The 14,721-nt window shown below is 43.5% G+C and overlaps 2 protein-coding genes across 2 annotated transcripts in view; both read right to left on the bottom strand.

The window, feature by feature from the left end:
* LOC309527282 (vomeronasal type-2 receptor 26-like) overlaps window positions 1-8,454 on the bottom strand; it is an 89,838-nt gene extending 81,384 nt beyond the window's left edge. Inside the window, exon 1 of the mRNA XM_082213983.1 lies at window positions 8,366-8,454. The gene's annotated coding sequence lies outside the window, so the exon portion shown is untranslated. The remainder of the gene's footprint in view (window positions 1-8,365) is intronic.
* A 799-nt stretch (window positions 8,455-9,253) lies between these two features.
* On the bottom strand, window positions 9,254-12,623 carry LOC309527567 (vomeronasal type-2 receptor 26-like; the record flags this gene model as incomplete). The annotated part of the gene is made up of 3 exons (XM_082214394.1): window positions 12,444-12,623; window positions 10,418-11,200; window positions 9,254-9,310 (listed from the first exon to the last, which is right to left on the bottom strand). Exons 1-3 carry the CDS (start codon window positions 12,525-12,527, stop codon window positions 9,254-9,256), a joined length of 924 nt encoding a protein of 307 aa, XP_082070520.1. The 5' UTR covers window positions 12,528-12,623.
* Window positions 12,624-14,721: the final 2,098 nt, after the last annotated feature.

Here is a 14,721-nt window from a genome sequence, read left to right on the forward strand (position 1 = left end):
CCATTGTATTTGATCTCACTGAACAAGATGCTTCCTCTTTCTTCAAACAAGAAAAAAAGAAGGAGATATTGATTTACCAGGAGTACCAGAAAATAGGGGCTGATTCAGATACATCAAAGCATACAGACCACAAAGCTTGGTAAAAAAGAAGTTGAAAGGCAAAATCAAGAGGGTCAATCACTCCCAAACACTTGGGAGTTATTTCAGAACACTGTGTTAGAGATGCAGGTTGAGTATATACAGCAAATAAGGAAAGATACCATTAGGGCCAAGAGGATATCAGCTTGGTTAATGAGTACAGCCAAAGAAGCTACTCGAAGCAAGAAGACTTCTTTCGAAAAACTGAAAATTTGTCGGGTGATCCAGTTGACAAACTGTACATAGACTTTCAAAAAGCTTTTGACAAAGTATGTCACCAAAGACTCATATGCAAGATTAGAAGTCAAGGAATAAGAAGAGAGGTTCTCTTGTGAATCAGGAACTGGTTAAGTTGCAGGAAGCAAAATGTAGGAATAAATGGACAATTCTCCAAATGTAGAGGAGTAGAAAGTGGAGTCCCCTGAAGATCGGTATTGGGACCTGTGCTTTTTATCTTGTTCATAAATGATCTAGAGTTACATGTTCATGGATTCTGAACTGGGAGGGAAGGACCAGGAGCGAGACCTTCGGATCATGCTTGTCAAATCCATGTTAAAAGGTAAAGGGACCCCTGACCATTAGCTGTGATCACCAATAGTCAGCATGGATTTCTGAAAAATAAGTCATGTCAGACTAACCTGATCTCGTTTTTTGACAGAATTACAAGCCTGGTAGATGAAGGGAACGCAGTGGATGTAGCCTACCTTGATTTCAGCAAGGCATTTGACAAGGTGCCCCATGATAGTCTTGTAAAGAAGCTGGTAAAATGCGGTCTTGACTATGCTACCACTCAGTGGATTTGTAACTGGCTGACTGACCGAACCCAAAGGTGTTCATCAATGGTTCCTCTTCATCCTGGAGAAGAGTGACTAGTGGGGTGCCACAGGGTTCTGTCTTGGTCCCGGTCTTATTCAACATCTTTATCAACGACTTGGATGATGGACTCAAGGGCATCCTGATCAAATTTGCAGATGACACCAAACTGGGAGGGGTGGCTAACACCCCAGAGGACAGGATCACACTTCAAAACGACCTTGACAGATTAGAGAACTGGGCCAAAACAAACAAGATGAATTTTAACAGGGAGAAATGTAAAGTATTGCACTTGGGCAAAAAAAATGAGAGGCACAAATACAAGATGGGTGACACCTGGCTTGAGAGCAGTACATGTGAAAAGGATCTAGGAGTCTTGGTTGACCACAAACTTGACATGAGCCAACAGTGTGACGCAGCAGCTAAAAAAGCCAATGCAATTCTGGGCTGCATCAATAGGAGTATAGCATCTAGATCAAGGGAAGTAATAGTGCCACTGTATTCTGCTCTGGTCAGACCACACCTGGAGTACTGTGTCCAGTTCTGGGCACCACAATTCAAGAAGGACACTGACAAACTGGAACGTGTCCAGAGGAGGGCAACCAAAATGGTCAAAGGCCTGGAAACGATGCCTTATGAGGAACGGCTAAGGGAGCTGGGCATGTTTGGCCTGGAGAAGAGGAGGTTAAGGGGTGATATGATAGCCATGTTCAAATATATAAAAGGATGTCACATAGAGGAGGGAGAAAGGTTGTTTTCTGCTGCTCCAGAGAAGCGGACACGGAGCAATGGATCCAAACTACAAGAAAGAAGATTCCACCTAAACATTAGGAAGAACTTCCTGACAGTAAGAGCTGTTCGACAGTGGAATTTGCTGCCAAGGAGTGTGGTGGAGTCTCCTACTTTGGAGGTCTTTAAGCAGAGGCTTGACAACCATATGTCAGGAGTGCTCTGATGGTGTTTCCTGCTTGGCAGGGGGTTGGACTCAATGGCCCTTGTGGTCTCTTCCAACTCTATGATTCTATGATTCTATGATTCTAGGTCCAGTCGTGGACGACTCTGGGGTTGCGGCGCTCATCTCGCTTTATTGGCCGAGGGAGCCGGTTTACAGCTTCCGGGTCATGTGGCCAGCATGACTAAGCCGCTTCTGGCAAACCAGAGCAGCGCACAGAAACGCTGTTTACCTTCCCGCTGGAGAGGTACCTATTTATCTACTTGCACTTTGATGTGCTTTTGAACTGCTAGGTGGGCAGGAGCTGGGACCGAGCAATGGGAGCTCACCCCATGGCGGGGATTTGAACCACCGACCTTCTGATCGGCAAGTCCTAGGCTCTGTGGTTTAACCCACAGCGCCACCCGCGTCCCCAAATCCATGTTAGGTGGCTGTAAAAAAGGGAATTTCTGAGCTATGGATCATTAGGAAAGGAATTGAAAATACCGGTAAATGAGGACACATTGCAGTGTTCTGTTCTTTTTAGTTGAGAAACGGTGAGCAAGAGAGGACAGGACATGATTTTTAAGAATTATGCATATTGTTTAGAAAACGGATAAACAATCTTCTACTTCTCTAAAAACACTAAAACTTGAGATTATTCAAGAAAGATGCAAACTGACTTCTTTGCACAGTGCTGTGGAACTTGTTCCCCAGAAGACAGTGATGGTGGCCAAGTTAGCTTTAAAGGAAGATAAGGCAAATTCATGAGAATGCTTCTTAACATCAGTTCTGGAAGGCACAGGAGGAGAGAGTGTGTTTGTGGTCATGTTCTGCTCCCTGCTTTTGCAGAAGAAGAAGAAGAAGAAGAAGAAGAAGAAGAAGAAGAAGAAGAAGAAGAAGAAGAAGAAGACTATTCTGCTCCCTGCAGCGGCGTAGCGTGAGCTGTCAGCACCCGGGGCAACGCAAGTAATTTGCACCCCCTAACCCGGGGCAAGGCAAGTAATTTGCGCCCCCCGCTGCCGCCCAAACGACGCCGCTTGCCCGGAGGAGGAGGGGGGCAGAGAGGCGAGGAAAATGCAACGGCCCAGCAGCTGCAGCAGCACCGGCGGAGGCAGGGCTGTGAGGAGGGGCTGCCTGGCGCGTCCTCCGCGGCGAGCGCTGAGAGCCGCTGCCTGCCGGGCGCCTTCAGCCGGGCGCTGCGAGACATGCGGCTCCGCTACAGCCTGCGCCCGAGGCTCTTCGGCGACTCCGGAGGCAGCGAGCGCGCCCCCCCCAGAAGTTGTGCCCGGTGCGGCCGGCACCCCTGGCACCCCCCACGCTATGCCACTGGCTCCCTGTTTTTCCACAAGCTCCTGATAGGGCACTGTGGGGAAAGGATGTTTCAATAAATACACCATTGATCAGATGCAGCAGGCAATTCTTTTGTTTGTTTGTAAAAGAATTGGAACGTAGATAGGAATACATTAATACACCATTACTTACTACTCAAATTTGGTTAAGGGAGTGTGGGTAAAGGAGAACGGATATTGACCTCCAATAACCTTTGAAGATATGAATCCACTAATGAGCTGGTCTCCTGGCCTGTAAAAATTCATAGCCCAATTTTGATCCCTGGTCAGATTCAGTGGACATTTAGTCCTTTGCTGCATCCCATAGGTTGCAAGAGGCAGCAGCAGAAGCAGTGTTGTCATTCCGGGTCTACTTGCTACACTTCCCTATTGATTATTCCTCCCGACTTCATAGCCAGCTATTCAGAAGAAATCCCGATTCTTGAAAGAATGATGTTTCAGGGACTTGACAAATATGAGGCTGGGGTTACTGGATCAGGCTTCAGAGACAAAGGGGAAGGGAAGGATCATGGCTCAGTCGAAGAGCATCTGTTTTGCACCCAGAAGGTGTTTTATACATCAGACCTTTCAGGAACAGTGGAATAAACAACCCCCTGTTGCCCTTGATTGTGATGTTCAACTAATTGGTCCCAAATGCAAATTCTCCCCTGAAAATTCTAAAATTCTCCCCTGGAACTACAGGAGCAGGTGCAGAGCAGGAAAAAACATCTTTACTAAGTAGACTGATGTGGTTGAAGGAGAAAGGTGAGTTTGGCTGAACGTTATTGACGTCTCAATAGCCCTGAGGTTGGATCAGACCAAGGGCCCATGAAGGAAACAAGCCTGTTCTTACAATGACCAAGCAGATGTCCCCAAATGAACCCCACAAGCAGAAGATGAGGGCAGAAGCACTTTCCCTACATGTTATTCCCCAAAGGCACCCACTCTCCAACAGTGGAAAGAGAAGATAGCAGTAAGGCCTAGGAGCCTTCGATAGCCCTTTCTCCTTCTGTAAATTTGTCTAAACACCTGCTTTTATTTTAAGCAAACTTAATTATAAGTAGACCCTCTTAGGAGTATTCAAGAAAAAACAAAAAAATAAGATTCTTAATAGATAAATGCAAAATATACTTAAAATAAGCAGTTAAGCTATAAATAGATTAAAAGACACGTCTGCTTCTACATATCTGAAAAGGTTTCCCTGAATAAATATGGTTTTCCCAGACACCAAAAAACAATAAAGGGATGATGTCAAAAGACAAGGAATGCCAAACTATATGTTCTGCTACTCTAAATGATGGGTTTATTACCAGGACAGAACGAGTATCATATGGCACCAATAACTCTGCTGGTTCTGCAAATTGAATCAGTTGAGTGGCCATATAGAGAGTAAGGCAAGCTGTTAAGAGCTTTGGTAAGTCCTTCAGCCGGGCTGTAATACGGATTCTTAATTTGTGAGGAGATAGCCAGCTATAAGGACCATACAAGAAGACACAGGAAATGGGCTATACAAGAGGTTTATTGTAAGAATCAGAGTCCCCAGAACCAAGAAGAAATCCGGACCTAAGAGCAACAGAGATCAAGATAAACTGAAGCATGCAAAGAGCAAAGATGTTTCCAGAGAATGGGACTTTAATCTAGAGCCAACAATTTCTGAAGAGGAGACAGCCGCTTAGTCTATAACAACCTGGTTTCCTAACATCAAGCGTCATTTGTGATGTCAAACTGCTCCCATTCCCTTTTGGTTGGCATAGACAGCAAGACATACCTACATGGGGCCATGAACACGTGGATTCCAAATTCTGTAGGTGGCACAAAACCTTTGCCAAGTTGCCCTTTCTTATTGTCTGAGTCCAACTACTTTACTTCTGCTAAGACCAGTCACATTCTTTCTGACCACCTAAAATAAATGTCCATGCCATGTCCAAAACCACAGTCTTCATTCAAAACCTTAAATGTACCAAGCTTTCTCCCAGCTTTGTAGTTTAAGCTTCATAAAGATCAGTTTGCCCGATATATTTTCATTCCAAAAGCTTTCTTTAAAAATGTCTATTCATTCTAGACATTTCAAATATTACAGTCTTCATGTAGTTGTTAGTGTACTTTTTCATTATATGTTAATAACACATGTCAGTGGCACAAATTACCGATTTCTGAATTTTTTAATTATTCATTAAATTTGTACAACGTCCTTTATCAAAAGATCACAGGGTTGTTCACTACAGAAAACTACAAAATGAGAATAACAAACCAATAACCCCCTCCTACAAAAAAATTAAAAAGTCAAATGCCTGGTTGAAGAGAAACATTTTCACCTGACACCAGGAGATGTGTAAGGAAGGTGCAAGGACAGCCTACTTGGGGATAGCATCCCACAAAGAGGGGGCCACTCCAGAAAAGTCCCGTTGTCACGTTGCCTCTTCGTAAGGGCAGAGTCTGCAAGTTTCCAGCAACCTCACCAAACCTATATATAGCATGTATGCTCCTGCCTGAACATCCTCCTAGTAATCAGTACTATCCATACAACCTCTTCATCAATCTGCATAACCAATAAAAGCTCTCTCAATATGTTACACAACTCCACCTCCCATCACTCCTCATCCTTAGCCATAGTGGCTGCTGGGAACTGGATACAGTTGATTCTCATGGCTGCTGGATGTTTGTCATTTGATCTACCATGAAACATGTTCCACCTCCTTCCAGTAGGAGGAGGAGGAGGAGGAGTTTGGATTTGATATCCCGCCTTTCACTCCCTTTAAGGAGTCTCAAAGCGGCTAACATTCTCCTTTCCCTTCCTCCCCCACAAGAAACACTCTGTGAGGTGAGTGGGGCTGAGAGACTTCAAAGAAGTGTGACTGGCCCAAGGTCACCCAGCAGCTGCATGTGGAGGAGCGGAGACGCGAACCCGGTTCCCCAGATTACAAGACTGCCACTCTTAACCACTACACCACACTGGCTCGTAGAATGGCAGTAGAATGAGACATGTATTTTTATAATTGAATTAGAATGTATGGCAGTGGTTGCAAGGTGTCAGATTCCAGCAGAGGAGAGGGAGACTGCTTTAGCATTTCATAAGTGGGGACAGGCAAACAGAAGAGCAGGCAAATCTCTGTCTGGTTGGCTGGACATTCCATTTAATTCAACAGTGAACAATCAGTCAATCAGGTCAACTAGGAATCGCTTGAAGAAAGGAGGAGTGGAAATCATTGTCTGGAGTAAGCGACTAACTTAGTTGTACAGCAATGGACCACAGTCACCTCTGTGTCACCAGTAGGTTTATCTGGTTCCTCTAACATATATAACCACCCTCCTCAAATGAACCAGTTTAAATTTTTACTGTCACAAGAAACATGCTACTAGGAGGTTTTCTTGAAGCATGCTGAGGAAACGGAGGCAGCAAATAAATAAAAGAAAGAGGCATGTGTGTGTAGTAACAGATGAGGTGAAGGCAACAGAGAAAGCTGACAATGATCCTGGTAAGCTGTACATTGCAGGAGGAGTAAAGCACTTGGACACACATACAGAAATAATTATAAAGTCTACTGGCACCTTCTGGAGAACAATGGGCCTGGGATCCTGAAATATACTCAGAGTCGCAAAGTGATTTCATGCTCTTTATTCAGCTCATAGTGGTGAGGAGGAATGAATGAAAGTCGCCTCAAAGTATCTGCTTTATATACATTCTTTACACAATGGGCTGCACATGATTGGCTAATTCTGGAATTCTACTGTAAGCCAATCAGGTTGTGGATTCACTTATATCTGGAGCATGATTGGGTGGTTCCTGCCAACCAATCATACTGTTGCATTGTTGTTGGGCCAATCAGACTCCTGCATTCTGAATCCTATTGTGATAGGACCAATCAGATTGCTGCAATTTGGATCCTATTGTTCTAGGACCAATCAGACTGCTGCAGTTTGGATCCTATTCAACTCAGTACATAACAGATCTAGACAAACAAACAAAACAAACTAACAAACTAACAAACTCACTCCCGACTATAAGTTGTGGTCAAGTCCAGATTCTAGTGGGGGATTTTCCCATATCCCCAGTACTAGGAATCAAATGCTATGTTAATTTTTTATTCTTAAGTGCTCCTTCATATTCAGATCAGGCCTCAATATTATAATATAGCACTTGGGAAAGAAGATGCAGCCCAGAAGCCCAGCACTGGAGGCCAAGATAGAGAAGACCTGCACAGCTACCATGTATTTCCCCTTGGTGCTCAGGTAGGTGGGCACAAAGGACACCCAAACACTGCAGAAGACCAGCATGCTGAAAGTGATCAGCTTGGCTTCATTGAAGGCCCCAGGCAGCTTCCTGGCTAGGAAAGCCACCGTGAAGCAGATGGCAGCCAGGAAGCCCATGTAGCCAAGGGATCCATAAAACATGGCAACAGATCCTTCATTGCATTGCAGGATGATCTCTCCAGGTTGGGAGTGCATGTTTGAGTCTGGGAATGGGGGAGAGACTCCAAGCCAGATGGTGCATATGAGAACTTGGACACTGGAGCAGGAAATGACAACAGAGTGTGCAAAACCCTTCCCCAGCCATCTCCTCACTCTGTTCCCTGGCTTTGTGGCCAGGAAGGCCAGAACCACAGTGATGGTTTTGGCCAAGACAGAAGACACAGCAACTGAGAAAATGATGCTAAAGGCCACTTGTTGCATAAGGCAGGTTGCTTTTGTAGGTTGTCCAATGAAGAGGAAAGAGGAGAAAAAGGAGAGCAGGAGAAAGATGAGGAGGATGTAGGAAAGGTCTCGGTTGTTGGCTTTGACGATGGGAGTCTTCCTGGATTTAACAAAGATTCCAAACACAATGCCTGTGATTAAGGACAAGAAGACGGCAGAAGAAGCCAGGAGGATCCCCAAATATTCTTCATAGGACAGGAAGGTAATTAATTTAGGGACACATTGATGCCGGTCCTCATTTGGATGCTGATCTTCTGGACATTTAAAACATTCATTAGCATCTGCATAGAGAAAATGACAATCCTAACTTGTTACATTTGTGGGGAAAGGTGGGCCCATAGGTGAGGTCAAGAAAGGATGTAGTCAAAATGGGGTGCCATTACAAGTATCAGCCAGAGCCTGACTGAAATATTTGCCCCTCTTCCCATTGAAGGCCCTTTCCCCTGAGGTGCTGCCCTACCTTCCTGTGTTGAGATTGTGCCTTCTGAGCAGGGAGAACAATCATAGCAGCAATGTGGCCTCCCTTCCTGAATTTTCTTGGCATATCCAGGCTGACAGCTCTCTGTGCATCTTGAGCGAGGAATAGTCTAGGCATAAACAGAAGGCATATCTGTTTCCAAAGGCCTAAAGGCCCTACTCTGTGGAAATTATTATTATTTTTCTTTTGCAGAGCAGCTTGTCAGGGAAACAGACCTCTTTGATATTTCTACTTATTTAACACCCCTGCCTCATTTTTGTATACAAGGTAGCATGAAAAATACAATAAACAATAACCTAAATAAATAAATGCCAGCATCTCAGAACCATGCAAACAGCTGTAATAAAACACTCCTATGACCAGCACCAATAACAAAAGTCCTCAGATTGCTGCCATTGTATCTGCTCCTAGGTTTTTTATTTGAATGTGTATTCAACTACACAGGCCACCTTGAACTCCACTGTTTTCATTTTGTTTTCTTGATCTACCAAACAGATGGAGCAGAACTTACTCCATTCCAGTCTTACCCAACCCATTGCCCCTCAGATATATTTGCCCAATTCTGACAGAGGCAGATGCTAGTTGTAGTCCACTATATCTAGAGGGTACCAAGTTGGGTGGGAAAATTTCTGCTCTGCTTTGGAAAGTCTCTGTATTCACTGTAAAATCTTATACATGCTTAATCAAGAACAGACTCCATTAAGCTCAATGAGACTGAGCTCCAGAGAAGTATCTATAAGATAGCAATTAAAGTCTTATATGTTCTAGTCATCAAGCTGTCAGAGTTTGGCAGGTGTCACAGGTAATAAAATTACACATATAACTTCTCCTACCTTCTTAAATGCCTTGGCCCACACAATTGGTTCCGGGTTAATGGTAAACTTTGGATCTGAGGATGTCTGTCTCTCTATGCTCCCAATTTTCACTCTACCACGAGAGTTGTTAGGAAACATCAGCCAATTCACAATATCGAAGTCTACAGCCAGTGCCCCATTCTCATCCAAGTACTGTTCATCAGCTGAAGTATTAGAATTGAACTGGACTTCTTTCAAGAAAGGATGAAGCTAGAATGAAAGAGGAAACTCCAGCATTGAGAGAGTAAGAAACTATTTTGGGTTATTTGGCTGGGCTTGCGCTGTATCCTAATCTCCCCTGAATAAGGATCAAAGCTTCTCTCATCAGGGCTCATAGTCACCATGTTGATTTTTTAGGTTCCCTCATTCTCCTTTGGGGAAACATGTAAAGTGATGCCCGTCCATGACTCTCGGAGGATTCCCTTGCCTCAGGAGCATGGGTGTCAGAGTCTGTCATGGATTTTTGCCAGCAGGTGAAAATTATGGGATAGTTTCTGTCTTGACCCTTCATGTGCATGTAAGGGGTAAGCTGAACAGGCAGCTTAAGCAAGTCTTCTCCTGGTTATGAGCTCATTCTTGAGCAGCGTGAGGGGACTCAGAAACACAAAACAGTCTTTGTTCTCTCTCAGGTTAGTCCACTTCATTCTTTTGGAAGAGTGATGTTTTAAAAGCAAAGACCTACACTGGCTTCCAACTCTAAAAACTCCACATAGTGAATCTTCACACAGCCTCAACATCTTTTTAGGGAAACCACAGTGGAATCACATCAATGTGATGAAGGGCATCTTAAAAAAAAAATCTAAATAAAACATCTCATCCAATAGATATATATACAAAATGCTTCTTAAAGAAATTACTTTATTGGTTTGAATAGGCAGCTTTCTAAGTTCCTGTCATGATGATTCCATATACAGTGGTACCTCGGGTTACATATGCTTCAGGTTACATACGCTTCAGGTTACAGACTCCGCTAACCCAGAAATATTGCTTCTGGTTAAGAACTTTGCTTCAGGATGAGAACAGAAATTGTGCTCCGGCGGTGCAGCAGCAGCAGGAGGCCCCATTAGCTAAAGTGGTGCTTCAGGTTAAGAACAGTTTCAGGTTAAGTACGGACCTCCGGAACGAATTAAGTACTTAACCCGAGGTACCACTGTAGCTGTGATAAAGGGAAGGGACATACCTGCCACGGCTGTAGCCTTGGAAGTTCCAGCCTTCCCACCGTCAACACTTGATTTGATCTGGATGAATATGCTGCATTCAAGGCCTGGGCCACAACATGGATACTCAAGTAATTAACATAGCTGTCTTGGGATTGGATTCTTTCATTCGTTTCCTGGGGCAGCATCTTCAGATTCTCCTTCTCCCTGCATCTTTTCCAACCCCTCACAGACAAGGCAAGCTTTGAATATGAACAATCAAATTCAAGGTTCCATGCGGGTCGAGTAGGAAAGTCTACTGGCTCATAGTATTTATATGTTTTCATTTTTTTGGTCTTCATTACAAAGGAGAAAGATCCATGAGCATACCAGAAGGATTCGGTATCATGAAACAAGACTGTGTTCTGAAGAGCTGTGATTATCCAGACTTTCCCTCCAGTTTCTACCCTTTCAAGTAAGGACTGTACCTCCATGATTATAAGAAGTCCATATTGAGAGTCTGGACAGTAAACAAACACATTGACTTGTCTCCACATGGCAGGGGCTTCCTGGGGTAACCACAGCCAAGTTTGTAGTAGTACTCTTTTTGTGAAGGCAACACAGATTTCGTTGCTGATCATCAGGGGTGTCAAAGTACTCAGGAACTTTTCTCCATTGTCATTGTCTGGAGCAAAGAGCCCGATCCATGTCCACCTGAAATGCAGGAGGAATTGGACCATCCCCTGGTACTGAGTCTCTTGCTTTGGTGTCATGCGGTAGACAAAAGGGGACTGGACTTTATCATGAAGAACGAAGCCATAACTAAGCTGGTGAGGAAAGGAGAAGAGACTGGGGTTTTGTTTTTCAGGGCAATGACTGAATACTGTACTTCTATATACTTCATTTAAGCTTTTTATACAACTGCTCAACGGCAACAGTTTTCAGAGATGCAATACAAAAAATTGAGAAAGTAAAACTGCTGCAATTTTTTTTGAAAAAGTCTTCTTTAGGACCTCGTGCAGCCAGCAAAAATATTGCTTTTCCTGGCCAATGAGACACAGGAGATGAGGAGAAGAGAGAATGCAGCATTTATTGGTTTGTGTAAAACCAACAGATTCAGCGGGATGTTTTCCCCAAAGGCTGAACCCTGGGGTGTTATCCACCTAGACTTTTTATAGGGTTTTCAGACAAAGAATTCATATAAAACCCAGTCAAAAAGACCCAGATATCTGCAGAGGGTAGCTGGCAAAACACTCATCGGATACAACTCTTTGCCATGCCTAGACTGCACCTTGGCGTGGCAGACCTTTGAGGGCCCCTTGCTTCTTACTAAAGTTCTGAAGCCTATATACTAAAAGAGAGAATTGTAGCTTGAGATTTATGTTTACATAGATAACAAGTCTACATAAGGGTGTGTTGACTTTGGTAAGCTGGCACAGCCAGACTCACAACGGCCAGACTGCCAAAAACTTACTTCTCCTGATGTTTACTCCACAAATGCCATTCTTATCTGGTGTCTCCAGCAGCCAAGCAGCAATTGGACTATGTGTCTTTTCTGAACAAAAGGGAACTAATATGAACCAAGGATTCTAACATTATGAACCAAGGATTTTAACAAAACCCCAATGTCTCATTCATTTGGGGCTTTTACAGACCCCCCAGACCCCAAGTGCCTCACTGGAAGTTTGGGTGGGGCTCTATCTGATGTCAGCTGGAAGGGGGTTCCCTAAAATGGTCCCCATAGTACTAAACACACAACTCCTGTTTGATACGAGCTGCACATCTGAGCATTCTTTGCTCCTTCAAGGCATGTCCATAACAAATATCAAACCAGTGAATACTATTGTTCTTGGCGGTTATTGTTGTTGCTTTCAGTCCACATTCCGTATGAAATTCATGCCCTGCCATTTGCACTGCATTTTTTCTGCACCGAAATGAATGGGGTGGAATAACATAATGATAATTTATCATAGGTTATATTGTTTTGCTAATGGGGAAAAGAAAACAAACTTGCATTTTTATGAGGTGGCAAATGTTGCCGGGCATGTTTGACATCAACCCAGTTCTTACCTGTGGGATCTTGTAGATACCTGACACGCTTGCAATATGTGTGGAGGTGTCAGATTCAGCCCTTTCAAGAACAGCCAGTGGCATCTTCCATCTTCCACAGCTGTAGTTGGGAATGTTGATTTTCCCTCCAGAAAAGAGGTCTGTCAGGGCATCAGAAGTCGTTCTTGCCTCGAAAAAGGTATCATAGATGCTGTAGCCCAGGGTGATGTTAGCTAAGAGTCTGAGGTTATGATTGATCTCCTGAATGGCAGGTGGAAAAGAATAAACATGCCAGACTCCCCCATCAAACCAACTTGGGGGAGGGGACTGTGTCAGTTCATTTTTTTTTATTTATTAAATTTGTTGAACACATTTCATGCAAACATCACAGGGTTGTTCACAGCATAAAAACACAAAATGAGAATCCAAAATACATAATAGTTGCATTATTGTTGCTGTTATTCAATTTTATCCATGAGAGAACCAGTTTTTCTTCCAACTCCGAGCAAGGGCAATGACTCAAACCAGAGACACTAATTCTATGAACTTCTAGAAAATAATTTCAAATTGAGAGTGTGAAACTCCCTGATTTTCATGCTATGGATCTTGACCACAGTATCCAGCCTTTCCCGATATTCTGAGAGAGGCAATGAGGGAATGAGTTTTTTTTTTCTTTTTGACTGTTCTTATTGTGATTTTAAAAAAAATATTTTCATTACTTTTCCAAAGTATTACAAATCAAACCAAATTACTTTAATTGAATACAATTTCTTCTAATCAGGTGTCCTGCTCCTGTTTCAAACATATGTTTGAATTACATTTTGCTTACGAATGAAAATCTGCAACTCAAACACATCTCACAGTTTCTTCTACCTTTGAGAAAACAAGTTCTGCTTTAGGGAGCATGGCTGAATTTTAAAATTTAAATCGCAATGCAAAATGCATTGAAACGCTGCTTTTCACCAAATGAAAAGAAATATAGAAATATTTTAATAAATAAATGAAATAAATCACAGGTCCCCTCGCATTGACATTCTGGTTTACAGCCCCAGAAAAGACCCATCCTAGTTTCAATCAATTTCATCTCCCAGTTTTAATAGCAAAGGTGGTGTTTGTTGCTTTTTTAAAACGTTATGCTCCTATCCAGAGTTCCCTGTTGTATTTGATCCCAATGAATGAGACACTCCCTCAGTCTGGAGACATAAGATAGGAGATATTTATTTATTAGGGGTACAATAAAATAGGGGCTGAACCAGCGACAACAAATCATGCAGTCTGCAAGATGAATTTCTAGGTAGGATAGATAGGTAGATAGTGCTGGGGCATGTGGATAACAATGAAAAGGGGAAATGTAGTCTCAACTTCCTGGAAGACAAATATGGATTGATGGGTTGGATGCTGAAAGCCGCCAAGCCAAGATGGGTGAACTGAAGTTCTTGGTCTTAGAGGACAACATGGATATACTGAGCACAAGGGAAATTGGGTGGAATGGAGAGAACCAGTGGGTCATGGATATAAACCAGAAGGGCATTCCAGAGGTGGTATTACTCTGTATTTCAAAGAAAGCCTTGAGCCCAGGAAACTAGAAATATTGAAAGCATTGTACACCTTCACAGAATCTTTGTAGGTGGTGATATAGGCCCCCAAAAGTGATAAAAATGCTCAATGGGACCTTCAGATGATGAATGAATCAGTGTAGCATCAAAAAGGGGAGAGACGTTGTGATAACTGGTCACTTCAACTACCCTTACGTAGACTGGCTACATACAGTATGTTTTCCAGTCATGGCAAAGAGGTGACATTTCTAGACACCCCAAATGACTGTGTACTTGATGTTGGAACTGACAAGAAGGGCAGTGACCTTGGACTTAATATTGAGTAGTGCCTGGAACATTAGTGGTGAGTTCTGGCACCTCTTTTTCTAGAAAAATAGCGCTGACTGTATGAATGTACTGCTACCTACTCTCCAATTCTCTTAAAAAAGGTAAAGGGACCCCTGAACATTAGGTCCAGTCGTGACCGACTCTGGGGTTGCGGCACTCATCTCGCTTTACTGGCCGAGGGAGCTGACATACAGCTTCCAGGTCATGTGGCCAGCATGACTAAGCCACTTCTGGCAAACCAGAGCAGCGCACGCAAATGCCGTTTACCTTCCCGCCAGAGCGGTACCTATTTATCTACTTTCACTTTGACGTGCTTTGGAACTGCTAGGTTGGCAGGAGCAGGGACCGAGCAACGGGAGCTCACCCCATCACGGGAATTCGAACCGCCGACCTTCTGAAGAATAGCCTGATCAGAC

Source organism: Podarcis vaucheri, assembly GCF_965113315.1.
Source record: "Podarcis vaucheri genome assembly, chromosome: 2".
In the NCBI taxonomy this organism is placed as follows: domain Eukaryota; kingdom Metazoa; phylum Chordata; class Lepidosauria; order Squamata; family Lacertidae; genus Podarcis; species Podarcis vaucheri.